Source organism: Malassezia japonica, chromosome 8 (assembly GCF_029542785.1).
Source record: "Malassezia japonica chromosome 8, complete sequence".
Taxonomy (NCBI): Eukaryota; Fungi; Basidiomycota; class Malasseziomycetes; order Malasseziales; family Malasseziaceae; genus Malassezia; species Malassezia japonica.
The window spans coordinates 411,662-436,245 of NC_083377.1; the positions used below are offsets into that span (position 1 = coordinate 411,662).

The following is a 24,584-nucleotide window of genomic DNA, read 5'->3' on the forward strand; positions in this document are numbered from 1 at the left end:
TGCCGTTTCTTATTGCGCTCAACCACTCTCTATAATGGCTCCTAACAACAAGCCCAAGGTTTCGCCCGCCACGCACCTCATCGCCGGTGGTATCGCCGGCTTTGCCGAGGCTGTCACCTGCCACCGTACGTATTCTAATCTCGCTCATATCAGCGCTCGACACGATCAAGGTGCGCATGCAGCTTTCTCGCCGCGGTCGTGGTAACGGTGAGAAGCCCCGTGGCTTCTTTGCCACTGGTGTGCACATCGTCCGCCGCGAGACGCCCTTGGGTCTCTACAAGGGTCTTGGTGCAGTCGTTGCCGGTATCGTGCCCAAGATGGCCATCCGTTTCATGAGTTTCGAGCAATACAAGGGCTGGTTCGCCAACAAGGAGACTGGTCACACCTCGCCCCAGGGTATCTTTGTTGCTGGTCTCATGGCCGGTACCACCGAGGCCGTCGCTGTGGTGAACCCCATGGAGGTCGTCAAGATCCGTCTGCAGGCCCAGCAGCACTCGCTGGCTGACCCCCTTGAGAAGCCCCGCTACCACAACGCTGCGCACGCTCTCTACACGATCATCCGCGAGGAGGGCTTCTCGACCCTCTACCGTGGTGTTGCCCTCACTGCCGCCCGCCAGGCCACCAACCAGGCCGCCAACTTCACCGCCTACCAGGAGCTCCGTAACCTCGCCAAGCGTCTTCAGAATACCGAGGACCTTCCCTCGTACGAGACGGCTACCATTGGTCTTATCTCGGGTGCTCTCGGTCCCTTCTCCAACGCCCCGATCGACACGATCAAGACGCGTATCCAGAAGGCGCAGAAGGTGCCCGGCGAGACTGCTCTCGGCCGTGTGATGAAGGGTACGTTTTCTCTACTCACCTCTAGTTGCAAGCGAGATGTTTGCCCAGGAGGGTGTCTCGGCATTCTGGAAGGGTATCACGCCCCGTGTGGCTCGTGTCGCCCCCGGTCAGGCTGTTGTCTTCACGATTTACGAGAAGGTCAAGGGCTGGCTCGAGCAGACTGGCGACCCCGTCCAGAAGCTCGCCGACACGGTGAAGAAGTAATCACCGTGCCTTGTACATACGTTGTCTCCATAGCCGGCGTAACGCAGCGGCGAAATTCCGCATTTGACCCAATCCGTGTGGAGTACGCGGAGCGCGCAAGTCCAGCGACCAAGTCACGTGGGCCCCGCGCCTCGGTGTGTGGCTCTAGTCCGACGGTCCGCTTTAGGCTACGCCGTGCCGCCCTCGGTGCATTCTCAAGAGACAGGGGAGCAAACTAGGGCAGGACGCGCGATAGGAACTTGCTGAAACCAGAATCAACGACCGTAGGTCGCCGGCGAGTAAAGTACCGCATGTCAGCGGACAAAAGCGCGATGGAAGCGCCCAAGGAACAAGGCTCACCCAGCGGCGGGCCCGCACCACCCGTGCGCCCACGGTCGGCTCAGCCGTTCAGCTCCAAGGAGGACGCAAATGACAAGGATGCAAACCTAACGGATACCCGCTCGAGCCCTTCGCCGAGCGACGGAGGGGAGGTCGCCGCCGCCATGGACACGATGCACCTCTCCAGTCCTATGCCCAACGGAATGCCAGACTCGAACCTTATGGGCGTGCAACACGCATATGCGCCAGGGTATACACCAATGATGCCTATGCAGGGCGCCCCGAGCGCCCCGATGCCCATGACGCACATGCTCCCTGGCCAGGCACCGATGGGTTGGAGCCCGGCGGTGCCGTACATGATGCCCATGCACTCTGTGCCAGTGGGCTATATGCCGCAGTATAGCGCGCCGTATGCGTCCAGCGTGCCTGACTACTCGACTATGGGATCGCGCATGCCCGCAGCGCAGTCTGGCATGATGGTGCCTGTGGGGCGTACCGTGTACGTGGGCAACCTCCCCGCGGAGGCGGCCGTCGACGAGCTGCTGAGCCTCGTCAAGTTTGGGCCGATTGAGAATGTGCGTCTCTTGCCCGAAAAGAACTGCGCCTTTATCTCGTTCCTGAGCGGACAAGTGGCCGCCGCGTTCCACGCAGACTCGAGCGTAAAGCACGTTTCGCTCCACGGTCAGGAGCTTAAAATCGGATGGGGGAAGCCATCGGTGCCGCCGCCAGCGGTGGTCATGGCCGTCCAGCAACATGGCGCATCACGCAATGTTTACATTGGCCAGCTGGACGAGAACACCACGGAACAGGACCTCCGCAACGACCTCGGGCGCTTTGGGCCCATCGACCAGGTCAAGATTGTGCGCGACCAGTCGATTGCATTTGTGCACTTTCTCTCGATTCAGACAGCAATGAAGGCAGTGGCAATCTTGCCCACGGAGCCTGCATGGAGCGGAAAGCGCATCAACTACGGCAAGGATCGGTGCGCCTACGTCCCGAAAGGTCAGCAGCAGATTCAGGCACACAACCACCAGGCAGCCGCCATGGGCCTCGCTGCTGCAACATGGCTTGGTTACCCGACAGGGTACATGAACTACGGCACCAACCCGCCGCGCCGCAACTCAGCCGACTCTGGGGACGCGCAGTATCACCAGTTTGGCAACCGCACCGTGTACCTCGGAAACCTGCACCAAGACACGACCACGGAAGATATTTGCAATCACGTCCGCGGAGGCATTCTCCAAAATATCCGGTACATGCCCGATCGTCATATTGCATTTGTGACATTCATCGACGCAAACGCCGCGCTGGCGTTTTACCATATGGCGTCCGTGTCCGGTATCACCATTCACAGTCGCAGGCTCAAGGTGGGCTGGGGCAAACCCTCTGGCTCGCTCAGTCCCGCCATGGCACTCGCCGTGCAGAGCGGCGCATCGCGCAACGTGTACATGGGCAACATTGACGACCCCGAACTGATGAACGAGGACAAGATACGCGCGGATCTGTCCGAGTATGGCGAGCTGGAAATGGTGAACGCGCTACGCGAAAGGAACTGTGTACGTATCCCCACTGACAAAAGGCATTCGCCAACTTCGCCAATATCCAATCCGCCATCAAATGCATCGAGGGACTCAAGGTAGGTCGTGCGACTAACCCAGTATCATAAAGACTATCAGTCCATGAAAATCAGCTTTGGCAAGGACCGCTGCGGCAACCCCCCTCGGTTCCTTGGCAAGATGCCCATGGCCTGGAGCGGCAACGTCTCCGCGTCACGGCCACACAGCCCGCCGGACTCCTCGCGTGGGTCCGGCGAGCACAGCGTGGACGATATGGAGGGCACCCCCATCGCTGACACTCAAGATGCAAGCAGCACAAGTTAAGTCCAAGGGCCGCATCTATCCCAGCCTACCATACAGGAATAGAGATGTAACGTGTACATTGCATCAGAACCAACAGAGCCGCGCCGCGACGGGCGACCGGTGAAGGCGGCACTGGTATACAGTAGCACAATTTACAAAATCGTACAGTGTTCTTCCTAGTTAGTACAACGGTTAGTATATGTCGCTCTCATGTGTTTCGACTGTGAAGCGCCGACAAGACCCGGGTTCGACTCCCGGATTGGGAACACTTTACTTTCTTCCTAGTTAGTACAACGGTTAGTATATGTCGCTCTCATAAGTTTCGACTGTGAAGCGCCGACAAGACCCGGGTTCGACTCCCGGATTGGGAACATTTTTTTTTGCTCCTCGTCAGTACGCGGCGTGACGTGTGCTATGCTCGTGTTGCCCGCAACGTTGCACCTACGCGCCCGCCAAGGCATATCATTGGAATATCTTTCTTTTTTGCATTCTTACGTGCAGTACAGGCGCGAAAAGTGGATATATATACGGTGCACGGTGCACGATACAGGTACGTCGTCGCTTACGCAGGCAGCTCGAACTTTTTCCCGTGCATCACCTTTTCATAGTAGACTGGATGTTAGCGTCGTGGGCAACGTACTGTAGAAAAAGTCGGCATACAGGCCGGTCTGCACGAGTCCAGCGAGGAAGGTAATGTAGTCAAAGTGATGCTTTGGCTCAAAGATGAGGCTAGCGGTAAGCTGTATCCAGGAAACACGTACCGGTATACCCAGTTGATGATGTACAATGCGCGGTATGCGCCCAGCGCAAAGATGTAGTGTGTCGTGATGGTCTCCGCCTCGCCTAACCGTTGCAGCAGGAACATTTGCGGCAGGATCGCGACCGACTCCAAAAAGATACTGAATGACCAAGCAATTTCCAGCGGCGTAAATTTGTAGTTGAACAGGAGCGAGAGGACCGCACACGCGCCGACGAGGTAGTCCAGGCGCACGGTGTCAATGTCAACTTCGACGCGCGACCTGTGTGAGCAGAGTAAACGTACTTGAATTTCACCTTCATCAGGTACACGACATAGAGCGAGCTCGAGATGAAGAAGATTTTCATCACGATGAGGTACAGACGGGGCGGCGAGAAGAGGGCAAGGTAACGCGTGACAAAGACAGCCACATAGAGCAGCTGCGTCTTGAGCGAGATGCCTGTGTCAGCTAAAACAAAAAAAAATTCACGTACCTCGGCATGACTTTGACGTCGTAATCTTGTGGATCAAGATGAGAATCGACGCAATGTGCGACAAGTCGCCCAGCAGCCGAAACACGTTCATCGTCGCAAGGTGAGACCCTCCACGTCGCGCCCCGCGTCACGTGCATACTCCGCTTACTCCGTACCGGTGCCGGAATCTTTGGCGTTACAACGATGCCTATCGAGACTCAGCTTACTTCGGCACTGGGCCTGCGTGTCCCTCTTGTTATGGGTGGAATGCAGTGGGTTGGCACACCTCGCCTTGCTGCCGCTGTTTCGAACGCCGGTGCGCTCGGTATGATCACGTCGCTGACGCTGCCGTCGCCCGAGGAACTCAAGGAGGGCATCGCACTCGCCCAGTCGCTCATTGACCCCGAGATTGCCAAGGAGCGCTCCAAGTATGGCGCGATCGGTGTGAACATCACGCTGCTCCCTGCGATCGTGACGCCGGACTATGAGGGCTACGCGCGCGCGGCGCTCGAGGCCGGTGTCCGCATCTTTGAGACGGCCGGCAGCAACCCCGGCCCTGTGATCAAGATCCTGAAGGAGGCCGGTGCGTACGTGATCCACAAGTGCACGTCGGTGCGCCACGGACTCACGGCGCTGCGTCTCGGCGCCGACATGCTGAGCATTGATGGGTGTACGTCGCGTTTACTCACACAGGCGAATGCGCGGGTCACCCCGGTGAGGACGACGTCGGTGGACTGGTGCTTCTTGCGCTCGCTTCCGAACAGGTCAAGGCGCCGTTTATTGCTTCGGGCGGTGTCGCGAACGGCCGTGGCCTGGCTGCGGCGCTTGCCCTCGGTGCGCAGGGCGCCAACATGGGCACGCGCTTCATGGCGACCAAGGAGAGCGAGATCCACGACAAGGTCAAGGAGAAGATCGTCAACTCGGGTGAGCGCGACACGGTGCACATCCTGCGTACGCTGCGCAACACGACGCGTGTCTTTAAGAACAGCGTCGCGAAAGAGGTCGTGCACCTCGAGAGTAAGGGCGCCGAGTTCAAGGACATCCTGCCTCTTGTCTCGGGTGCGCGTGGCCGCACCGTGTACACGCTCGGCGACCCCGAGGCGGGTATTTGGACCGCGGGCCAGACCGTTGGCCTGATCAACGACATTGTACGTATTTTCTACTCATTCAGCCTTCCTGCCAGGAGCTAGTCAGCCGCATCGAGCGCGAGGCCGAGGAGCACATTCGCACTTGTGCTGCAATGCTCAAGCCGGCGCGTGCGCGTTTGTAGGATTGTCCTGTGCCGTCTTCTTTCGTTCCAAGCCCTTTTCGCGGAGGTTTGTGCGGTTCGGCCGAAGAAAGTTGACCACGGCCGCGATGTGGGACGTGGTGGGCCTGGGTGGGGTGTGTGTCGCGATGGCGTTCGGGACGTACGTCATCGGCACGCTCCCCCTCGCCTTCCATCTATCACGTAGTGGACTACGCAAGCTTGAGCTATGGGGCTCTGGGCTACTGCTGGGCGCGGCGCTCACGGTCGTGATTCCCGAAGGAATCGCGAGCGTGTACAAAGGCCGGCACCTGTGCCATGGCGACGAGCCGATTGCACCGCCGTCCGGGCGCCTGACGTCCAAGGACCTGATTGCTGCGTGCCTCCTCTCGGGCTTCCTTTTGATGTTTATGTACGTCGGCGTACTAACCCAGTGTCGACCGGCACATGATGATCCAGCCACACGCGCTCGAGGAGCAGCAGCCTACGCTCGAGCTGCATGTGGAACAGGAGCGCGAGAACCTGCACTCCGTCCCGTGGCAGCCCAGCGACGAAGAGGGCGGCGAGTGGCTGCCGGCACGCGAGAGTCTGCACCGCGCGCTGAGCGGCCTGCTCGGCCTGCTCATCCACGCGCTCGCCGACGGCATCGCGCTGGGTGCATCGGTCGGCAGTTCCGATACCTCGCTGCGGATCGTCGTGGTGCTTGCCATCATGGTGCACAAAGCCCCTGCGTCGATCGGGACGTGTACGCTGCTCATGTCGCGCCAGCTGCGGCGCGCCGACGTGCGCTGGGCCGTGTTTGTGTTTAGCATTACGACGCCGATCGGCGCGCTCGTGACATACGGAGTGATTGCGCTCTTTTTCCGCGTCACCGGCGGCGCGGGCGCGACGATCAACGCGCGCGACATTGGCGCGATCCTCAGTTTCTCGGGCGGCACCTTTCTCTTTGTCGCGATGCACGCGGTGCTCGAGCTCACTGCGGAGCCCACGCCGCCCGAGTGCGCGCCCCACATCGACCATACCCACGCACACCATCCCCACGACCAGGACCATCCGATCCACGCGCACGCGCTTTCGCCTGGGCCCGCGCCTCTGGACACTCACCGGCACTCGGAGCGGACCAACACGGCATTCTGCCTCTTTCTCGTAGTCCTCGGCTCCGTGACGCCGCGCCTCTTGCAGCTCGTCCTCGGCGACGCGCACGGTGGAGGCGAGTAATTCCCCAATTGGATGTCCTTGTGCCTCGATGAGCGGCGCGTACCGCGTACCGGCGGACGCCGCCTCCTCGTCCTCGCCCCCGTTTGGGGCGCAGCAGTGGTCGTCGCCGCCGTCGAGCCCGACGTTTGCGCGTGCGTCGTCGCACACGTCCGCGGACCCTTTTTCGGGCTCCGCCAAGACCATCCACAGCTCGGTGCGCCGCGCGTTTGGGCGCGCGGCCACGACGCCTGCGCGCGCGCACGATGCGGATGTCGAGAGCCTGACCCTGGTGCCTGGCCAGGATTCCGAGGCGCGCGTCCTCGAGCAGTTCTTTGAGTCGTCCGAGGAAGAGACCGCGCCGAGCTCGGACGACGCGCTGAGCAGCTCGCTCGAGGCCTCGACCTCGTTCCTCCCCCGCGCGCGCTCCTTTGCGCGCACCGAGTCGGCGAGCACCGACCCGCTGAGTGCGCTCGGCGCGCCGCGCCCCGAGCCCAAGGCACAGCGCATGCGCATGGTCGGCACCTCGCCCAAGAAACTCACGCGCGCGCACCAGTGCGACGCGCCGCTGCCCGCGTGGGAGCAGAATTCGGCAGACAAAGCGCCGTGGCGCCGCGCGGACGCCGTGCAGTGGCACGCGCTCGTCAATCGCATCTTTGACGAAGGCAAAGAGGCGCCGGCACTGCTGCTCGGCGGGTGCCACGTCGAGCAGATCCCCTCGATCATTGGCGATCTGCACAGCTATGTCGCGATCGCGCCGCGGCGCGCCGACGACGGCACACGCACCGAGTCGCAGCGCGACCGCGCACGCAGCCTGCTGCAGTGCTACCTGTGGGACAATCAGCTGACACGCCTGCCGAGCGCGCTCTTTCAGCTGACCAACCTCGGGGTGCTTTCCCTGCGCAAGAATGCACTGACGCACCTCCCCGCGGCCATCGGCGAGCTGCACGCGCTGCGCGAGCTCAACATTGGTGGAAACGCACTGAACTACTTGCCCGCCGAGATCCAGCGGCTGGAGCTCGACACATTTACCTACGTCCCGAATCCGTTCCTCGCGCTGCCGAGCGACGCGGTGCTCAGCCAGCGCCCGCGCCACGCGCGCCGCACCGAGATGGCGCCGCCGCCCGTGCCGCGCTGGGCTCGCGCACACACCGAGTCGAGCACGCGCTGGCAAAAGCGCCCAGAGGCCTCGGCGCCGATCGTGCGCGCCCTCGGGCCGCTCGCGCGGCATGCGTTGCCGACGCTCGCGGAAGTGTGCATCCGCCGTCTGCTCAGCGACAGCGACGACGGGGTGCTCTTGGATCAGTACGAGACGGGCTGCCTGTACGCACTGCAGTTCACGCTCGACGTCCGCCTCGTCGCCCAGCTCGAGGCGGCGCGCCGCAGCGCCGCGCGGCTGTGGGGCACGCCGACCAATGCGCCGCTTGCCGCGCGCAAGTCCAAGCAGCGTGTGTGGTACGAAGACGCGTCCTTCCACCGCTCGAGCACGCCGCCGAGCCCGGGGAGCGAGGCGAGTGCGTCGTCGCTGGGGTCGTACGCGCCGAGCGCGTTCGACGTCGACCAGCTGCTCGAGCACGCCGAAGACGCGTGCGCGAACCCCTACTTTAATCGGTGCCCGAATCCGAGCGAGTCGGCCGCTGCGACGGACGGCGTGAGCGACTGGCCCACCGCGCCGTACGCGCACGCGCCGCCATACGCGCTGCCGAGTGAAGAGCGCATCGAGTGGGTATCGCACGTGGCCGGCGTGCGCGTCGCAAAGCAGGGCATCGAGCTCCTGGCCGGCGCGCCGGACGCGCACAAGGCCGTGCAGTACAGCGGCTTGCTGCCGCTCCTGTGGCGGGGGTGCGGCCCAGGGTGCCTGGACTTTTTGGAGGCGTAGCTACCGCACCTGCTCGCGCTGTGCGTCGACGTACCGCTGGCGCGCCGCACGCCGCGCCGCGCCGAGCGTCGTGCGCTGCTGGGGGGGGCGCTGCGGCCGCTCGGCACGCTTCGCCTCGGTCTCGTGCCGTAGAGCCTGCAGGTCGCGCTGCTGTGCGCGACGCACCTCTTCGTTCGCATCAAACTTGTAAAACGCGGCGCCGCGCGCGCGAATGTCCCAGTCCGCGTCAAAGTGCTCCGGCTCGGGCGTGGCGCGCCGCTCGGGGATGGGGAGCGTGCGTGGCGTATTATGAAAAACGGGAAACGACGTCGCGGGCCCATAGACTGCATTATCGTAGGGTTCGTCGGGTACGTGAGGAGTCTGGCGTGGGAGATCGCTCTGGCGCACCATGCGTGTGCGCCCGAATTCGTCTTCGTACTCGACCAAGGGGTCGTTGGGGTCGTCCGCATCGGGCTCCTTTTCTTCCTCCTCCTCCTCCTCTTCCTCCTCGTCTTTCATGTCCCAGTCTACGAGCCCCTCCGTCTCGATGCCGCCCTGCCTGCCGTGCTGCAGCTTGGCATAGGCGCGTGCCTTGCGCTCGAGGGCCGAGCGCGACTTTTCCAGGGCGCGGTCCTCGGCGCGGTCCTCTTCCGCCCCTTTTGCGTCCTTAGGTGCATCGGCCCACCGAAGCTGCGTCCGTATGCGCTTCTGCGGCGCCTCTTCCCCTTTTGCGCGCTGCCGCGCCGCGTGCAGCTCGGCCTTGAGCCCCATCACGGAGCTCGCGCTGACCATGGTGGAGTCCCGATCGCCCGATCCGTTTCGTCTCCACGACGATGGTCGAGGCGATGGACGAGGCGCCGACCCCCCCGCCCTCTGTGGTGCGCGCCCCCAAGGTGACCCCCGAGGCGACTGCACGCAAAGTGCGCGAGGCCGAGCGCCGGCGGTACGCTGGTGCGACGGTGCATGCGCTCGGGCTGCTCCCCCCCGCGACGGCGCACGCCGACACGCCCGTGTCGGCCGCGCTCGCCTCTGCGCGTGCGCACGGCGGCCAGTGTGTGCTGGTGGTGGACGAAAATGTGCCGAAAGGCTACGTGGATATGATTGACCTCGTTATGGAGGACACGCAAGGGCGGAGTGACGCGCCGGTCAGCAGTCTGCAGCGCCCCTTTGCCGGGACGCGCGACGCGCCTGCGACGCCCGAGACATTCCGTGTGCTTACAAGAGAGAGTGAGCTTGCGGAGCTCGCGTCGTTCCTCGAGGACTACCCCTTTGCGATGATCACCGACGCGGACCGCACGTATATTGAGAGCATCGCGACGTCGGCGGACGTGGACAAGTTTATGGCCAAGACCGGTGCGCCCACGGCGCTCGATCCCCGCGCCACCGAGGAGGCGCGCAAGGACCGCTCGCTGGCCGACATGCTGCGCATGCTCGACCAGTTCTCGCCCCTGGTACGTGCTTTTGCTAATGCAGATTCCCGACGAAGTCACCGACTTTTACCTCGAGCGCGCTGGCTTCCAGAGTGACGACGTGCGCCTGTACGTACTCTTTCTCACGCAGCAAACGCCTGCTTGCCCTGGCTACCGAAAAATTTGTCGCCGACATTGCCGCCGACGCCTTCCAATACGCGCGCATCCGGACAAATGCCGGCCCCAGCCGTGCGCGCCCTGGCCAAGGCGCGGGACGTGTATGTACTCTATCTGACGCAGGACCGTACGCGCACCGTCCTCACGATGGACGACCTCAGCGCCGCGCTCGGCGAGTATGGGATTGATGCTCGCCGCGCCGACGGCTTCCGTTAGATGAATCGCGATAGCACTGCCGCAGCCCGCTTACCTAATTCATGAAGGCGCATGGGGTGCAGAGAAGCGCGGCCGAGCGTTGCGCTTCTTTCCCACCGTGCGCTGGATCCGTGCTGATCACGGCGTTTTCTGGCAGAAAGCATCCTCTCCCGATGGAGACATCGGCTGCACGGGCATCCTACTCGTCCATGCCTACGACTGCGACAGGTGCCGCGGCTGTGGAGCCGGGCGTGAGCGAGTTTGACTCCTTTATTCACTCCGATCTGTGTGCCGGTGTGAGTGGTGCGCCCGAGGTCCCGCCGAACAATTTTGGCTTCATGCCGCCATTTGCCATGTCGGGCGCGATGCCGCTGGGAAAGCCGGCTTTTGAGCAGGCATCGACCACGCCCGACGAGCTGCCGAGCCTCACGCTCGAGTGGAACGGCGCCTCGGGCTCCCCGGCGACGCCGGCAGGCACGGCGCTGGGCCCGGGCGAGTCGTGTGCATTCAACCAGACGCAGGTGTGGGCGCCCGCGGCGTCCTCGAGTCCCCAAGGCGGCGCGCTTGCCAGCTTCTCGATGGCGACCAAGCCGGACCCCGACGCGCCGCCGCTCTCGCTGCTGCTCAAGGACGAGAACGCGATGGGCACGCCGTGGGTGCACAATGCGCCGAGCGATGCTGCTGTGGACAAGCGCCGCAAGCTCTCTTACCCCCTTCCCCAGGGGCCCCCTGCCGAGGTGCGGCCACGCGCAATGACCACGCCGGACATGAGCAAGCGCGAGTCGCCCGAAGCGCTGACCCCTGCGCAGGGCAGCACACGTACGCGCAAGCCACAGGGTGCGGCGCGGCGACCGCCGCCGAGTGCGTCGCAAGTAACAGAGGCCGGCCAGCCTTTCCCTGTGATTGATACCTCGGCGAAGCACTCGTCGCTCTTCATCCCCCCAGACACGTCGGGCCTGACGAAACGCGAGGCGCGTCTTGTAAAGAACCGTGCAGCAGCGTTCCTCTCGCGTCAGCGCAAGCGCGAGCAGTTTGAGGAGCTCGGCGGGAAGTGTAAAGTGTTGGCACGCCTCGCGTGGATTCTCTACGAGTCCCTTGCGCAGATCAGCAGCCGGTCGCAGATGTACCCCCAGGGCGCGAACACGATGGAGCGCATGCTCGCTACGACGCCGCTTGGCGAGCAGCTCAAGCACGAGAGCGACGACTTGCGCGCCGTCTTTCACCAGCTCATCTCGCAGCAGGGCGCCATGGTGTTTGACAGCCACTACGCCGAGGGCAACGAGTGCTGCCCCAAGGGCAGTCCGCCCCCGGCCGAGTCCGATCTCCGCGCACAGCTCAGCGCGGCAAAGCACGAGGCCGAGGCAGCACGCAGCGAGTGCGCCGCCCTCCGCGCGGAGCTCGCACGCGTAAAAGAGGCGCAGGCGCCGCCGCTGCCGACGACGACGCTCCCCGAACTCTCGCAGCCCACGGCGCTCTTTTTCCTCGTCGGCATCGCGCTCGTGCGGTGGCGCACGACCGGCTCCATTCCCCCGGAGCTCCTGCACGAGATGCAGACGCACGCCGCCGACGCGCCGCTCCAGGAGCTCTTTGGCGATGAGAACAAGGGGCTCGTGCACCTGCGCGTCTCGTCGCGCGACAGCGAGGCCGTGCTCTGCACGCTCACCACCGAGCCCGAGGACCGCGCACGGAGCGCCACGCCAGAGCACGCGCACGGTGACGGGGGGAGCGACACGTCGGTCCCCTCGCTGTCGTCCGCGTCGCCGACGCTCAGCTCGCTCTCGACGAGCAGTGCATCGACGCGCCGCACGCGCCGCGTGCTTGCGTTCTGCGCAGATGCGCAGAGCAAGGCACAGCCCGTGGCCTACCTCGACGCGCACCTCCTCCGGAACCTGCGCCCGGTGCCGCTCGACGGCTGGGCCGCAGAGCACGGCGCGCGGCTCCTGTGCCACAAAAACACGCTCACCCAGGAGGCGGTGCACGCGCTGGGCCCGTGCCTCGCGCGCGCCGACCTCTCGGCGAGCTTTTTGCTGGTCGCCTCGTTGGAAGACGAGGCGAACGTGCACCTCGCACTCTATGCACGCGACGCGCCCGAACGCGCCCCGCCGACCCCGGCGGTTTCGCGCGTGGCCGACGCAATCCAAGACGCCATCCGGTCACTGGGACCGGAGGCGGATGTTGCTGAGCATGGCGGCGACCTGCTCCCCCACCCTTTTGCGCCCAAGGCCAGCGCCGAGGAGCGCCCGCCGAGCGTCTTCCAGGTCACCTTTCGGCCGTAGAAAATAATTGTTATCCTCCCACTCTGACCATGGACGTGGAGATGCGCGAGAGCGGGCGGCGCCGCGCGCCGCGCCGTGCGCCTGCGCAGCGTGCGGCGCCGTACGCGCGCGATGCGCCGCGTAGTGTGCTGAGCATCAAGGGTGCCTCGGGGCCGACGTGGATCATTGTCGCGAACCTCGTGCGGGGCACGTCGCTCGAAGACGTGCGCCTGACCTTTGACCCGATCGGGCGGGTGCAGGAGGTGCGCGGCTACAAGATGCCGAACCTCGCGAGCAACGCGGTGGCGTTTCAGGTGGCGTTCGAGCAGCGCAGCGACGCGGTCGCCGCGTGCCGCAAGTACGACGGCGTGCTCGCCGACGGACGCGTGCTCCAGGTGACGCTGCAGGGCGCCGAGCCCGCCGTGCGCGCACCGGAGCCCCCGGCAAAGGTCGTCCGCGCGGAGCCGCCAAAGTCGATGCGCAGCACGGACGCGTCGCTGCCGATCGACGTCCGCCGCCGCCTCGCCGAGGCCGAGGCACGCTACCTCAAGGAGACCGAAAAGATCCTCACCACCAAGGGCGAGCCGGCCAAGGCTACCAAGGCCGCGAAGCCAACCGCGCTCAAGGACCGCCTCTCGGGTCTGCCGCTCGCACAGCGTCTGCAGGCCGAGCAGGCCAATGAGGTCAAGGGCAAGAACAAGAGCAAGAAGCCCCGCCGCAAGACCGGCGCGATGGACGTCGACCAGTAGTGTGTAGGCAAAACGTTGCGGTGTACAAGCGGGGTTGTATCCAGGGCAGCGGGACAAGGCGGCGCTGTTCGAATCGGCGAGGATCGAGACGGACCGACGTGCGCTCCCTAGACAGTGATAGGATAGTCGTGGCGAGGGTACTGAGCGTTTTGTCACTATGCGTCTATGGTGCTGTCTACTAGGTTGTCTGGCGCTTGCATGGCGTTTACGAGCTCTGTTTGTCCACCGTGCAGTGTTGTGATCATTCACCGTGCACTCTCCCGTCCGCTCAAAATCGCCCAATTTGGCCTCCACGCATAACCCGCAAATACCGCACGGCTTTCCGGCAACCTGCGGAGGAGTTTCTCGGCCATTTCCCCTTGGCGCTCCTCTCATTCACCTACTCTTTGCTACAATCATCTACCGCGCACCTCCTTCGACCGCCTCGACAAACTCCCTTGCCTCTGCACGCTGGATGGGCACAATCGTGCTCACTTTCTGCGCGCCAAATAGCACACCATAGTACTTGTCGGCCCGCTCCACGAGCTCTGGCCGGAAGGTCGTCACAATAAACTGCGCGTCCCCTGCGAGATCGTGTACCATACGCGCGACGGCCGTGCGGTACTGTGTATCGAGGTTTGCGTCGATCTCGTCAAACAGGTAGAACGGCGCAGGGTCACTCTTTTGGATCGCAAAGACGGTCGTGAGGGCGACGAGCGACTTTTGGCCACCCGACAGCTGGTGCAGCTGCTGCGTGCGCTGCGACGCGCTGAACGCGACGTGGATGCTCACGCCCGCCGGCGCGTCGTTTGCATCGCGCTCGAGGACGAGCTTGCCCGAGCCGCCCGGCACAAGCTCCGCAAAGACGCTCGCAAAGTGCTCGCTGACCTGCGCAAACGTATCGCGCAGCGCCGCATCCTTGCGTGCGTCGAGCACCTGCACCAGCTCGTGGATCGACGTGTTGCTCGCCTCGAGGTCCGCGTGGCGCTGCAGGAGCGTGTCGCGCTGCTTGGTAAAACTGTTATACTGCTCGACCGCGCGCTTGTTGACGTGGGCCATCTGCGCCAGCGCAGCTCGTGCGCCTTGCAGCTGCTGCACGAGCTTGTCCGCAGGCATCGTCGCGTACTTGCGAAAGGCGTCTTCGGGCAGCACGCCGAGGTCACGGATCTGCTGCTGGCAGCGCTCGCGCTGCTCGAGCAGGCGCTGGCGCTTGGCCGCAAAGCGCTCCGTGATCTGCTGCTGCCGCGCGACGTCGGCGCCGTGCTCGGCCTGCTTGCCATGCGCCGCCTCGAGCGCCGCCTCGAGCGCATGCACCTGGCTGGCGATCGCATCGTACCGCTGCTGCGCCCCGTCGATGCGCTGCGCATTCGTCGCGAGCGCCTCGGCGAGGCGGTCGCCATCCATGTCCGCCAGCGGCGCATCGAGGCGCTCAAGCTGCGCGGCGAGCGCGCCGTGCGTCCGCCGCAGGCCCTCGTCGAGCTCTGTCGAAAGCGCCGACGTGGTCTCTGCGAGGAGGACCGCGGCGCGCGTCGCGTCCGCCAGCTGGCCCTGCGCTGCGTTCTCCGCCGCGACCTGCCGGGCGAGCTCCGCGTGCTCCGCGGGAGAGAGGTGGTCGGTGAGCGGCGTGCCGATCTCGGCCTGGAGCGCGGCGCGGCGCGTGGCGGTCGCCTCGGCGGCGATCGCGTGCTCGGCGGCGAGGCGCTCGAGGCGGCTGCGGCGCGCTTCCGCGTCGGCCTCTGCACGGCGGACGTACACGAGCTCGTCGAGCTCGGGCGTGCGCTGCTCCTGGAGCTGCGCGCGCTTCTGTTCGGCAGCGTACATCTGCGAGTAGAGCGCAGTGATCTGCTGCTCGAGCGACGAGAGCCGCGCTTGGGTCTCGTGCAAGAGGCGCTGGCCGGCCGCGACCTCGCCCTGCCAGCGCTGCACCGCCTTGACCGCGTCGAGGCGCGAGCGGCGGGGGTCGTGGTAGCCGCCGGCGAGTGTGCCGCGGCGGTTGACCTGGTCGCCGTCGAGCGTAATGGCGTTCAGCGCGCCGTGCGAGCCGCGGACGTACGCCGCGGCAATCTCGAGGCGGGGACAGATGATCGTCTTGCCAAACACCTGCTTCATCGCGGGCAGGATCGCCGGCTCAAACGCCAGCTTGCGCAGCATCACGACCGCGTCCGAGGCCTGCGGATACGGCACGTCGTTCGCGTGCAGGCGATTGAGCGGCATAAACGTCACACGCCCGCTCTTTTCGGCCTGCAGCGCGTCCAGGAGGCGGCTCGCCGTGGCGTCCGTGTCGACGACGACGTGAAAGAGCGCTGCGCCGGCCGTCGCCTCAACCGCAGCCTTGTAGCGGTCGTCGACGCTAAAGAGCTGGTACAGCGGGCCGTAGACGCCGGTGAGCTCCTCGCGCTCGGCGATCGCCTCGACGCTCTGAATCCCGGCAGCGGTCGCGCGGTCGACCGTCGCGGCGAGGCCACGCTGCGCAGCACTGTACTGGTCGTGGGCATGTGCGAGGGTCGCCGTGAGCTTTGTCTCGTTCTTCCACAACTCCTTCTTTTCTTCGAGGAGCGCGTCGCGCTCCGATTTGCGCGCGTGCCACTCGGCGGTGAGCGTCGCGAGCGTGTCGCCGCGCGAAGCGAGCGCCTCTTCGAGCGACGCACGCTGCGCGGCGAGCGACGCGATCTGCGCGTCTTCGCTCTCGCGCGCAGTGGCCGTCTCGGCGGCCTGGGCCTCGGCGGCCTCGGCGGCGCGGTGCAGCCCCTCGAGCTCGGCGGTAAGCGCAGCGTCGCGCTCGGCCTGCGATGCAAACTCGGCGCTGCGCCCTTGCTTCGCGTAGAGCGCCGCGATGCGTGTACGTGCCTGCTCGAGTGCGCTCTGTGCACGCTCGACGTCCGCGAGCGTCGTGGACTGCTTGGCATTGTGCTGGAGGAGCGTCGCCTCCTTTTCGCGGATCGCCGCCGCGACCTGGTGCAGCTGGCTCTCGAGCGCTTCGCGGCGCCCGCTTTCCGACTCCTTTTCCTCGAGCGACGAGTCGAGGGCCGCCTGCGAGCGCGAGAGCGCGCGGCGCTCCTGCTCGAGCTGCGTTTGGTCGAGGGCGAGCTGTTCGAGCTCCACGCGCAGCTCCACGAGCTCGTCTTCGCGCTGCTGCGCCGCGGCGTCTTCCTTGGCGTGCTCGGCGCGCGTCGTGTTTGACTGGTCGAGCTCGCGGCGGCGGTCGCCTTCGAGCGTCTCGAGCACCTCGGCGAGGTCCGCGAGCTCGCGCTGGTAGATGGTATACTCGAGGCAGCGGCGCTCGCGGTCGCGTTTGTGGAACTTGTGCAGCTCGCCCTGCTCCTTGCTGAGCTCGGTGATGCGCGCCTCGATCTCAGAGAGGAGCTCGGCGGTGCCGTTGTAGCGCGCATCGGTCGCGCGCAGGATATCCATGCTGTCGCCTCGGCGCTGCTCGTAGACGCGCGTCCCGGCGACCTCTTTGAGGAGCGCGAGGCGCTCGGCGTCGGTCGCGTTTGTGAGGTGAGTAATGCGCCCTTGCGGCACGATGTAGTATGGGTTGCTGCGCGAAAAGCCCGCGCTCTCGAGCAGGTTCATCACCTCGGTCTTGCTCGCGCTCTTCTTGTCGATCAAATACTCGTCCTTGGCGAGGGACACGGTGCGGCGCAGCACGACCTCGTCGCCATTCAACGGAAAGCGCCCGTCGGCATTGTCAAAGACAATCTCTACATAGGCCGAGAGCGTAGCAGAGGTCGCTCCGCTCGCGTCGTACAGCAGCGCCTGGCGCTCCTCACGGCTCAGCGACGTGTACGCGTCGCTGAGCACGAAGCGGATCGCCGCGAAAAAATTGCTTTTTCCGCTGCCGTTGCGCCCGACGACCACATTGAGCTTCGGGCTAAGCGAATCGACGACGGTCGCGTCGCGGAACGACTTGAACCCGTGGACCGTCAGCGCCTTGATGTACATACGCGACGCGGTCGGAAAGACGCGTGGCTCCACATTTCCCACGTGGCGTCCTCCGTCATGGTCGAGTGCGTAGCCTTGCTGACCCAGCCAGCCGCTGTTGCTTGACAGCGCTCTGCGCAACTGGGTGCTGCTCCCGATTACGCTAGTGATGGTGCTCGTGGGCGTGCTCCGGAATAACCTGATGCAGTTTCTCGAGTCGAAGCCCAAGCCCGGCAAGCTCGGGGCGCTGCGGCAGCGCAACGTGATGGCGCGCGCCGCGGCGCTGCGCACGAATGCGCTCGTGCTGCCGCCTGCGTCGGTCGAGCTGCGTCGGTCGTTCTTGTCGCGTGTGCTGGCCGACGGCTCGTACCTCGCGCCCGAGGCCAAGGCCGCGGCCGAGCGCGAAAAGAACCGCAAGCCCGACGAGATGCCCGAGATGAAGAACCCCCTGACGGATATGAATACGGTCGATGCGATGATGGACCAGGCGAAAAAGAGCCTCGTGATGATGGTGCCGCAGACGGCGATCATGGGCTGGATCAACTTTTTCTTTTCGGGCTTTGTCCTGAGTACGTATCGCGCCTAACAAAGTCAAACTGCCCTTCCCCTTGACGCAGCGCTTCAAGGTCATGCTCCAGCGCGATATCCCGACGAGCGACTTGGACGTGGCGTGGGTCTCGTCGCTGAGCTGGTACTTTTTGAACCTGTACGGCCTCGATGCGATCTACCGCCTCCTCCTCGGCAACAACAACGGTACGCTGAAATCTCTCACACAGCCGCGGACTCGTCGCGCGACATGGCAGCTATGGGCGGCGCAGCGGTCATGATGAACGAGGGCATGCCGGGCCAGGTCGTCGACCACGCCAAGCTGCACCTCGCCGAGCGCGACTCGCTGCAGCTCATCGGCGCAGGCCAAAAGACCGACGGCGTGCGCTGGGTCGGCGACAAGATCGAGGCGCGCGTCCTCGCGCTGTACACATAGCCTGAACACTTCCGAGGTTCGCCGTGCCGATTCCCCGATTGCTTCCGCACAGACCGCGCCGGCCCTCGGCCGCGCCCGATTCCCTGCGCGGCGCGTCGGCACGTGGGCAAACCTCGTCTTCGTACCATGAGCTGGCTGCAAGAGACGGAGCCGATCCCCGAGGGATACTGGGGCCCTGTGTACGTACCTATGCTAATCCAGGACGAGCACTCTGCTCTGGTGCGAAAAGAAATAGTAGGTTGCGCGTCTCACCCAGTGTCTGGACCAAGTACATTGCCGAGCCTGTCAACACGCTGACCAATCTCATGTTCATGGGCGCGGCGCTGTACGGCATGTGGCGCGTGTACCAGCAGCGCCTCCCGTCGCGCTTCATTGGCGGCTTTGCAGGCCTCGGCCTTGTGGGCTGTGGCTCGTTCCTGTTCCACATGACGCTCAAGCACGAGGCACAGCTCCTCGACGAGCTGCCGATGATCTGGGCGAGCAGCTACGTGAGCTGGTCGCTCCTGGACCAGACGCTCGCGTACGGCAAGAAGGTGAACCCGGTCGTGCTTCCGACCGTCATCTTTGCGATCGTCACGTTCATCTCGGTGACCTACGTGCAGAACGGCAACCCCGTCTTTCACCAGGTCGCCTACGCGCTTATTTTCGGCCTGACCATCATCCACGGCATCCACACGCTCTTTTCGTCCAAGTCGCCGCTCGCGGTGAGCGAGTCGTCGCGCCGCATGCGCAGCGACGTACGCCGCCTGCAGTTCTTTGGCACGGTCACGTTCCTGCTTGGCTTCCTGATCTGGAACACGGACAATATCTTTTGCGGCACGCTGCGCGTGGGCCGCGACATTATCGGCTACCCGTGGGCGCTGCTCCTCGAGGGACACGGCTGGTGGCACATTCTCACCTGCTACGGCGCTTACATGCTCTTTGTGTCGATGGAGGCGATCGTGCTGCCGCTCATGGAACACCCGGACAACTTTGTGATGGTCATGGACATCTTCCCGTACGTGAAGCGCGTCCAGGACGACGACCCGAAGCGCCGCCTGCTCAACGAGTACCTCGCCGCAAAGAACAAGTAGAGTTACCACGTAGCTTGGACTTGCGTCGGCGCTCCGCCGCGCCCTCGCAGCCGCACTTTGAGCTCGTGCAGCTCTTGCTCGAGACGTGCAAGCACGCGGTCGTACTCGTCGTCGGCTACATCCAGGTCGTCGTCCACACGCTCCTCCTGCGCATCCAGCACATCCTCTTGCTCGGGGAGCAGCTTGCGCGGCAAATAGTACACATCAGACGTCCGCAATGTTCGCACGCCAAGCGGCACCGTCGTCTCGCGGCCCAACCGCGTCGCAGCCGCCTCGGCCTCCAGGGGCGGGGGGCGAGGGGGGTTCGGCTGGTCAATATGCGTCACCAGGAAGCTCGAGAGGCGCCGCTTGTGCGCACGCGAGGTGCGGTAGGCAGTTTCGTACGCAGCAATCTCTTCGGAAAGCGACTGCAGACGCTGCGTGTCGGAGCGGATCGCAGCTCGCTCGGCATCGTGCGCGGCACGCTCGGCGGCTAGCGCCTCGGACGAGGGGGCGGGGCGCGACGTAGACGGCTCTGTGGGGGGTGGGGGGTCCCGCATGCGATTCGGAACGGATACGCTTGCGTGGCTCGCGCGACTGGGACAAGGTCGAATTCAAGAGGCCCAGCATACGTTTTCCTCGTTGGCGGTCCTCGGCACGCGCACGCGACAAGAGGGGGGCGGGCGCGGGGGCGGAAGTGCTCGGAACGCTGGACGATGAACTATTCGACTCGGTCGTTTCACGAGCGGCTTGCTCGGTATGCTCGGCGTGCCCGTCTTGCTTGGCGTGCTCGTCACGCTCGACGCGCCCGTCTTGCTCGGCGTGTTTGCCACGCTCATTGCCCTCGGTACGTGCCTCGAGAGGTGCACTGTCGTCGGCACGCGCACCACTATCGTCAAGGCGCGCCTCGGGCGCTTCGGGCACCTCGTCGCTTCCTTTGGTCTGTTCATCTCGGCCCTCTTTCTCCTTGGTCTCGTCCGCGTGCTTGTCCGCATCCGACGCCTCTTTTTGTTCTTGGTCATGTTCGCTCATCTTTTTCGCTTCTTGGGCCCTGCCTTGCACCACCTCATCCTCCCGTCGCCTCTCTTCCCCCGATGCAGCGTCCGCCTGCGGCGCTTCGTCCTTGCTTCCCCGCACGGCCATCGTGTTCGCTTACGTAATCACACCTGCCGCTCGCAACGATGGACGACATCGAGTCGCTCTTCTCGTCGCGGCCGTCGGCGCGCGCAGGCTACGGCCGCCCCGGCGCGCCCGACGATGAGGAGCCATCGCATGTACTGTTCGGGCAGGACGATATGGATTTGCTCGGCGACGATGTGCCTGTGCAGCCGACGCGCACAACGGCGTCGCGTGGTTGGGACGACGACCTGACGCGCTCGTCGTCGCGCGCGGGTCCCTCCAAGACCGAGAGCCTCTTTGGCGACGAGCGCGCCGAGGCGTGGGATGGCGGCTATGATGACGAGATCCGCCTGCGTCCGATGGGCTCGAGCAAGACGATCGAGGCCGACGACGAGCCGGACGCGGAGTTTTACGCGCCGAGCACGAGCGCCCCCCGCCGGCGGCCGGCACGCGCCAAGCCGCCCCCGCCAGCGCCAAAAGGGCCGCCATCGATTGCGTCGATGCTGCTACAGGATGCACACTGGCAGATCAAGTCGTTGCGGCAGCGCATCGCGCGCCAGATCCTCGCGCTTCAAGGCAAGAATACCGCGCAGGCGAACCGCTCGATCGCGCTGAATGATCCGCCGGTGAATGCGGGCCACCTGCACTACAGCAGCAACCAGGTGATGACGAACAAGTACAATGTCGTCACGTTTCTCCCCCTCTTTCTGTTTGAGCAGTTTACCAAGTACGCCAACGTCTTTTTCCTGTTCATCGGATGCCTGCAGCAGATTCCCGGCGTGTCTCCGACGAACCGCTGGACGACGCTTGTGCCGCTCGCGATCGTGCTGCTGGCCAGTGCGCTGAAAGAAGTGTCGGAAGACTGGCGGCGGTACAAGGCCGACGCGGAAATGAATGCGCGCCTTGTCCCGGTGCTCGACGCAAAGAGCGAGACGTGGGTGCCCCGCGCATGGCGCGACGTGTGCGTCGGCGACGTGGTCCGTGTCAAGCGCGACGAGTTCTTCCCCGCGGACCTCGTTTTGCTCAGCTCGTCCGAGCCGGAAGGCCTTGCGTACGTCGAGACGGCGAATCTCGACGGCGAGACAAACCTCAAGGTGAAGCAGGCGCTGCCAGCGACGGCCAAGCTGCTTACCGCCGCAGCCGTGAGCCGTCTGCAAGGTACACTCGAGTGCGAGTCGCCGAACAACTCACTGTACACATTTGACGGCACGCTCAAGCTTGCGGGCCGCCCCCCGCTGCCGGTCGGCCCCGACCAGATGCTCCTGCGTGGCGCACAGCTGCGCAATGCGCCGTGGGCGTACGGCCTTGCGGTCTTTACCGGGCACGATACCAAGCTCTTGCAGAACGCGACGAGCACGCCGCTGAAGCGCACCAAGGTCGAGAAGCAGGTCAACTCGTTGATTTTATCGCTTTTCGTCCTGCTTATTGCGCTCTCGATCTTTTGCTCGATCGGGGCGATGCTTGCAGAGCGCAACTCGGCCACCACGGCCATGTACCTGCGCCCCGACATGGACGAGCGCGGCGGCGCACGCAAGTTTGTCGAGTCGGTGATCACCTTTATTATTTTGTACAACAGTCTGATCCCGATTTCGCTGATTGTGTCGATGGACGTCGTCAAGTTCCAGCTCGCATCGCTGATCAACTCGGACCTGGATATGTACTACGAAAAGACGGATACGCCCGCGCTGTGCCGCCGCTCAAACCTGGTCGAGGACCTGGGGCAGGTGGACTACATCTTTAGCGACAAGACCGGCACGCTCACGCGCAACGAGATGGAGTTTAAGCAGGCCAGCATTGCCGGCGTCACGTTTGCCGACAGGCCCGCAGAAGTGCACGTCGACGACGAGTACCAAGGGAGCCGCCTAGTCGCCGGGCAGCGCACCTGGTCGCAGCTCCCCTCGATCCTGAGCGACGACACGGACGGCCTGCGCGGTGCCTGCGACGAGTTCCTTACGATCCTCGCCGTGTGCCATACGGTGATCCCCGAGCGCCGGGGCGACAAGGTAGTCTTTCAAGCCTCGTCCCCGGACGAAGCCGCGCTTGTCGCCGGCGCCGAGGCCCTGGGCTACCAGTTTGTCACGCGCAAGCCTCAGAGCGTGTATGTCGACGTGCATGGCACCACGCGCGAGTACGGCATCCTGCAAGTGTGCGAGTTTAACTCGACACGCAAGCGCATGTCGACCGTGGTGCGCCAGCCGAACGGGCGCATCACGCTCTTTTGCAAAGGCGCCGACACGGTGATCCTCCCGCGGCTCGCAGCCGGCCAGGCATACACCGATGCGACGCTTGCGCACCTCGAGGAGTACGCGGCCGAGGGCCTGCGTACGCTATGCATTGCCAAGAAGGAGCTGCGCGAGGAGGAGTACAAGGCGTGGGCCAAGACCTACGAAGAGGCCGCGGCGCGTCTCGACGGGCGTGCGGCTGCGCTCGACGAGGCGGCTGCGGCGATCGAGACGGACCTGACACTCGTCGGTGCTACGGCGATCGAGGACAAGCTGCAAGAAGGCGTGCCCGAGACGATTGCCACGCTCCAGAGTGCTGGCATCAAGGTGTGGGTGCTTACCGGCGACCGCCAGGAAACGGCGATCAACATTGGCTACTCGTGCCGCCTGATTTCCGAGTCGATGAGCCTGCTGATTGTCAACGAGGCGACCGCCGCGGATACAGCGGCCGTCATTCGGCAGCAGCTCGACACCGTGCAAGGCCAGGCCGGCGAGGCGGTGCAGGAAGAGCTGGCGCTCGTCGTCGAAGGGCGGAGCTTGCAGCATGCGCTGCATGCGGACCTTGCGCCGCTCTTTCTCGAGCTTGCGTCGTCGTGCAAGGCGGTGGTGTGCTGCCGTGTGTCGCCGCTGCAGAAAGCGCTGGTCGTCGAGCTGGTCAAGGCGTACACGCCGTCGGTCCTGCTTGCGATCGGCGACGGTGCAAACGACGTGGGGATGATCCAGGCGGCGCACATTGGCGTCGGTATCTCGGGCCTCGAAGGTCTCCAAGCCGCGCGCAGCGCCGACGTGGCCATTGCGCAGTTCCGCTATCTGAAGAAGCTGCTGCTCGTGCACGGCAACTGGAGCTATGCGCGCCTGAGCAAGATGGTCCTCTACTCGTTCTACAAGACCGTGACGCTGTACCTGACGCTCTTTTGGTTCTCGTTCTACAACCGCTTTTCCGGGCAGACGGCGTACGAGAGCTGGTCGCAGTCCTTTTACAATGTCGTGTTTACCGTCATGCCGACGCTCGTGCTGGGCATCTTTGACCAGTACGTGAGCGCCGTGATGCTGGAGCGGTATCCCCAGCTGTACCGCCAGGCGTTCTTTACCGGGCGCGACATTGGGGGGTGGATGGTGAATGCCGTGTACCACTCGATCACCAACTTTTTCTTTGTCACGTACGCCTTTTACGATACGACGATGGAGCGCAGCGGCATGCCGGGCTACCAGTGGATCTGGGGCACGACGCTCTACTTTACCGTCCTGGTCACGGTGCTCGGCAAGGCGGCGATCGTCTCAAATCTGTGGACGCGCTACACGCTGATGGCCATCCCGGGCTCGTTTGGCGTGACGCTCGTCTTTTTTGTGGTGTTTGCAACGGTCGCACCCGCGCTCGGCGTCTCGCTCGAGTACTACCAGATCGTGCCGCGCCTGTTGGGTCTCCCGCTGTTCTGGGTCCTGCTGGTGTTTGTGCCGATATTTTCGCTGCTGCGCGACATGCTCTGGCGGTTCTGGCAGCGGACGTACATGCCGCGGTCGTACCACATTGTGCAAGAGATGCAAAAGTACAACCTGCAAGATATCTACCCCCGCGCCGACGAGTTCCAGAAGAACATTCGCAAGGTGCGGGCCGTGCAGCGTGTGCGCCGCTCGCGTGGCTATGCCTTTTCACAGACCGAGGGCGACCAAGCGCATCTCATCCGGCAGTATGACACGACGCAGGCGCGTCCCGAGGGTCTGTAGGTGCTAGAGGAAACGGACAGATGAGCATAGGGATGTGCAAGGTAAACCGAGTGGGCTTATGATGGCGTCGA

At 64.3% G+C, this 24,584-nt stretch overlaps 15 protein-coding genes and 2 non-coding genes across 17 annotated transcripts; 13 read left to right on the top strand and 4 right to left on the bottom strand.

Annotated features, from left to right (window-relative positions):
• Positions 1-34: 34 nt before the first annotated feature.
• On the top strand, positions 35-1,044 carry SFC1 (Mitochondrial succinate-fumarate transporter; the record flags this gene model as incomplete). Its single annotated transcript, XM_060267955.1, has 3 exons — positions 35-125; positions 154-840; positions 866-1,044. 3 exons carry the CDS (start codon positions 35-37, stop codon positions 1,042-1,044), a joined length of 957 nt encoding a protein of 318 aa, XP_060123938.1.
• A 491-nt stretch (positions 1,045-1,535) lies between these two features.
• MJAP1_004033 (uncharacterized protein) lies at positions 1,536-3,242 on the top strand (the record flags this gene model as incomplete). Its single annotated transcript, XM_060267956.1, has 3 exons — positions 1,536-2,918; positions 2,990-2,998; positions 3,021-3,242. 3 exons carry the CDS (start codon positions 1,536-1,538, stop codon positions 3,240-3,242), a joined length of 1,614 nt encoding a protein of 537 aa, XP_060123939.1.
• Positions 3,243-3,395: 153 nt separating this feature from the next.
• MJAP1_004034 lies at positions 3,396-3,487 on the top strand. Its single transcript has one exon. It is a non-coding gene; the product is annotated as a tRNA-Glu (tRNA).
• A 13-nt stretch (positions 3,488-3,500) lies between these two features.
• On the top strand, positions 3,501-3,592 carry MJAP1_004035. Its single transcript has one exon. It is a non-coding gene; the product is annotated as a tRNA-Glu (tRNA).
• A 191-nt stretch (positions 3,593-3,783) lies between these two features.
• On the bottom strand, positions 3,784-4,542 carry ERD2 (endoplasmic reticulum retention protein; the record flags this gene model as incomplete). Its single annotated transcript, XM_060267957.1, has 5 exons — positions 3,784-3,833; positions 3,862-3,961; positions 3,991-4,240; positions 4,264-4,417; positions 4,452-4,542. The coding sequence occupies 5 exons, from the start codon at positions 4,540-4,542 to the stop codon at positions 3,784-3,786; spliced, it is 645 nt and encodes a 214-aa protein (XP_060123940.1).
• A 92-nt stretch (positions 4,543-4,634) lies between these two features.
• On the top strand, positions 4,635-5,700 carry MJAP1_004037 (uncharacterized protein; the record flags this gene model as incomplete). The annotated part of the gene is made up of 3 exons (XM_060267958.1): positions 4,635-5,100; positions 5,124-5,578; positions 5,602-5,700. The coding sequence occupies 3 exons, from the start codon at positions 4,635-4,637 to the stop codon at positions 5,698-5,700; spliced, it is 1,020 nt and encodes a 339-aa protein (XP_060123941.1).
• Positions 5,701-5,786: 86 nt separating this feature from the next.
• Positions 5,787-6,894, top strand: MJAP1_004038 (uncharacterized protein; the record flags this gene model as incomplete). The annotated part of the gene is made up of 2 exons (XM_060267959.1): positions 5,787-6,088; positions 6,111-6,894. 2 exons carry the CDS (start codon positions 5,787-5,789, stop codon positions 6,892-6,894), a joined length of 1,086 nt encoding a protein of 361 aa, XP_060123942.1.
• A 28-nt stretch (positions 6,895-6,922) lies between these two features.
• On the top strand, positions 6,923-8,580 carry MJAP1_004039 (uncharacterized protein; the record flags this gene model as incomplete). The annotated part of the gene is made up of 2 exons (XM_060267960.1): positions 6,923-8,521; positions 8,578-8,580. The coding sequence occupies 2 exons, from the start codon at positions 6,923-6,925 to the stop codon at positions 8,578-8,580; spliced, it is 1,602 nt and encodes a 533-aa protein (XP_060123943.1).
• Positions 8,581-8,749: 169 nt separating this feature from the next.
• MJAP1_004040 (uncharacterized protein) lies at positions 8,750-9,520 on the bottom strand (the record flags this gene model as incomplete). The annotated part of the gene is made up of 1 exon (XM_060267961.1): positions 8,750-9,520. One exon carries the CDS (start codon positions 9,518-9,520, stop codon positions 8,750-8,752), a length of 771 nt encoding a protein of 256 aa, XP_060123944.1.
• Positions 9,521-9,561: 41 nt separating this feature from the next.
• On the top strand, positions 9,562-10,530 carry MJAP1_004041 (uncharacterized protein; the record flags this gene model as incomplete). The annotated part of the gene is made up of 4 exons (XM_060267962.1): positions 9,562-10,179; positions 10,202-10,266; positions 10,289-10,415; positions 10,438-10,530. The coding sequence occupies 4 exons, from the start codon at positions 9,562-9,564 to the stop codon at positions 10,528-10,530; spliced, it is 903 nt and encodes a 300-aa protein (XP_060123945.1).
• A 152-nt stretch (positions 10,531-10,682) lies between these two features.
• On the top strand, positions 10,683-12,785 carry MJAP1_004042 (uncharacterized protein; the record flags this gene model as incomplete). The annotated part of the gene is made up of 1 exon (XM_060267963.1): positions 10,683-12,785. The coding sequence occupies one exon, from the start codon at positions 10,683-10,685 to the stop codon at positions 12,783-12,785; it is 2,103 nt and encodes a 700-aa protein (XP_060123946.1).
• A 29-nt stretch (positions 12,786-12,814) lies between these two features.
• Positions 12,815-13,513, top strand: MJAP1_004043 (uncharacterized protein; the record flags this gene model as incomplete). The annotated part of the gene is made up of 1 exon (XM_060267964.1): positions 12,815-13,513. The coding sequence occupies one exon, from the start codon at positions 12,815-12,817 to the stop codon at positions 13,511-13,513; it is 699 nt and encodes a 232-aa protein (XP_060123947.1).
• Positions 13,514-13,912: 399 nt separating this feature from the next.
• SMC3 (Structural maintenance of chromosomes protein 3) lies at positions 13,913-17,434 on the bottom strand (the record flags this gene model as incomplete). The annotated part of the gene is made up of 1 exon (XM_060267965.1): positions 13,913-17,434. The coding sequence occupies one exon, from the start codon at positions 17,432-17,434 to the stop codon at positions 13,913-13,915; it is 3,522 nt and encodes a 1,173-aa protein (XP_060123948.1).
• A 57-nt stretch (positions 17,435-17,491) lies between these two features.
• On the top strand, positions 17,492-18,395 carry MJAP1_004045 (uncharacterized protein; the record flags this gene model as incomplete). The annotated part of the gene is made up of 4 exons (XM_060267966.1): positions 17,492-17,499; positions 17,522-17,982; positions 18,005-18,166; positions 18,190-18,395. The coding sequence occupies 4 exons, from the start codon at positions 17,492-17,494 to the stop codon at positions 18,393-18,395; spliced, it is 837 nt and encodes a 278-aa protein (XP_060123949.1).
• A 126-nt stretch (positions 18,396-18,521) lies between these two features.
• MJAP1_004046 (uncharacterized protein) lies at positions 18,522-19,468 on the top strand (the record flags this gene model as incomplete). Its single annotated transcript, XM_060267967.1, has 2 exons — positions 18,522-18,574; positions 18,652-19,468. The coding sequence occupies 2 exons, from the start codon at positions 18,522-18,524 to the stop codon at positions 19,466-19,468; spliced, it is 870 nt and encodes a 289-aa protein (XP_060123950.1).
• Positions 19,469-19,470: 2 nt separating this feature from the next.
• Positions 19,471-20,590, bottom strand: MJAP1_004047 (uncharacterized protein; the record flags this gene model as incomplete). Its single annotated transcript, XM_060267968.1, has 2 exons — positions 19,471-19,982; positions 20,026-20,590. 2 exons carry the CDS (start codon positions 20,588-20,590, stop codon positions 19,471-19,473), a joined length of 1,077 nt encoding a protein of 358 aa, XP_060123951.1.
• A 38-nt stretch (positions 20,591-20,628) lies between these two features.
• Positions 20,629-24,513, top strand: DRS2 (P-type phospholipid transporter; the record flags this gene model as incomplete). Its single annotated transcript, XM_060267969.1, has 1 exon — positions 20,629-24,513. The coding sequence occupies one exon, from the start codon at positions 20,629-20,631 to the stop codon at positions 24,511-24,513; it is 3,885 nt and encodes a 1,294-aa protein (XP_060123952.1).
• Between the last annotated feature and the right edge of the window lie 71 nt (positions 24,514-24,584).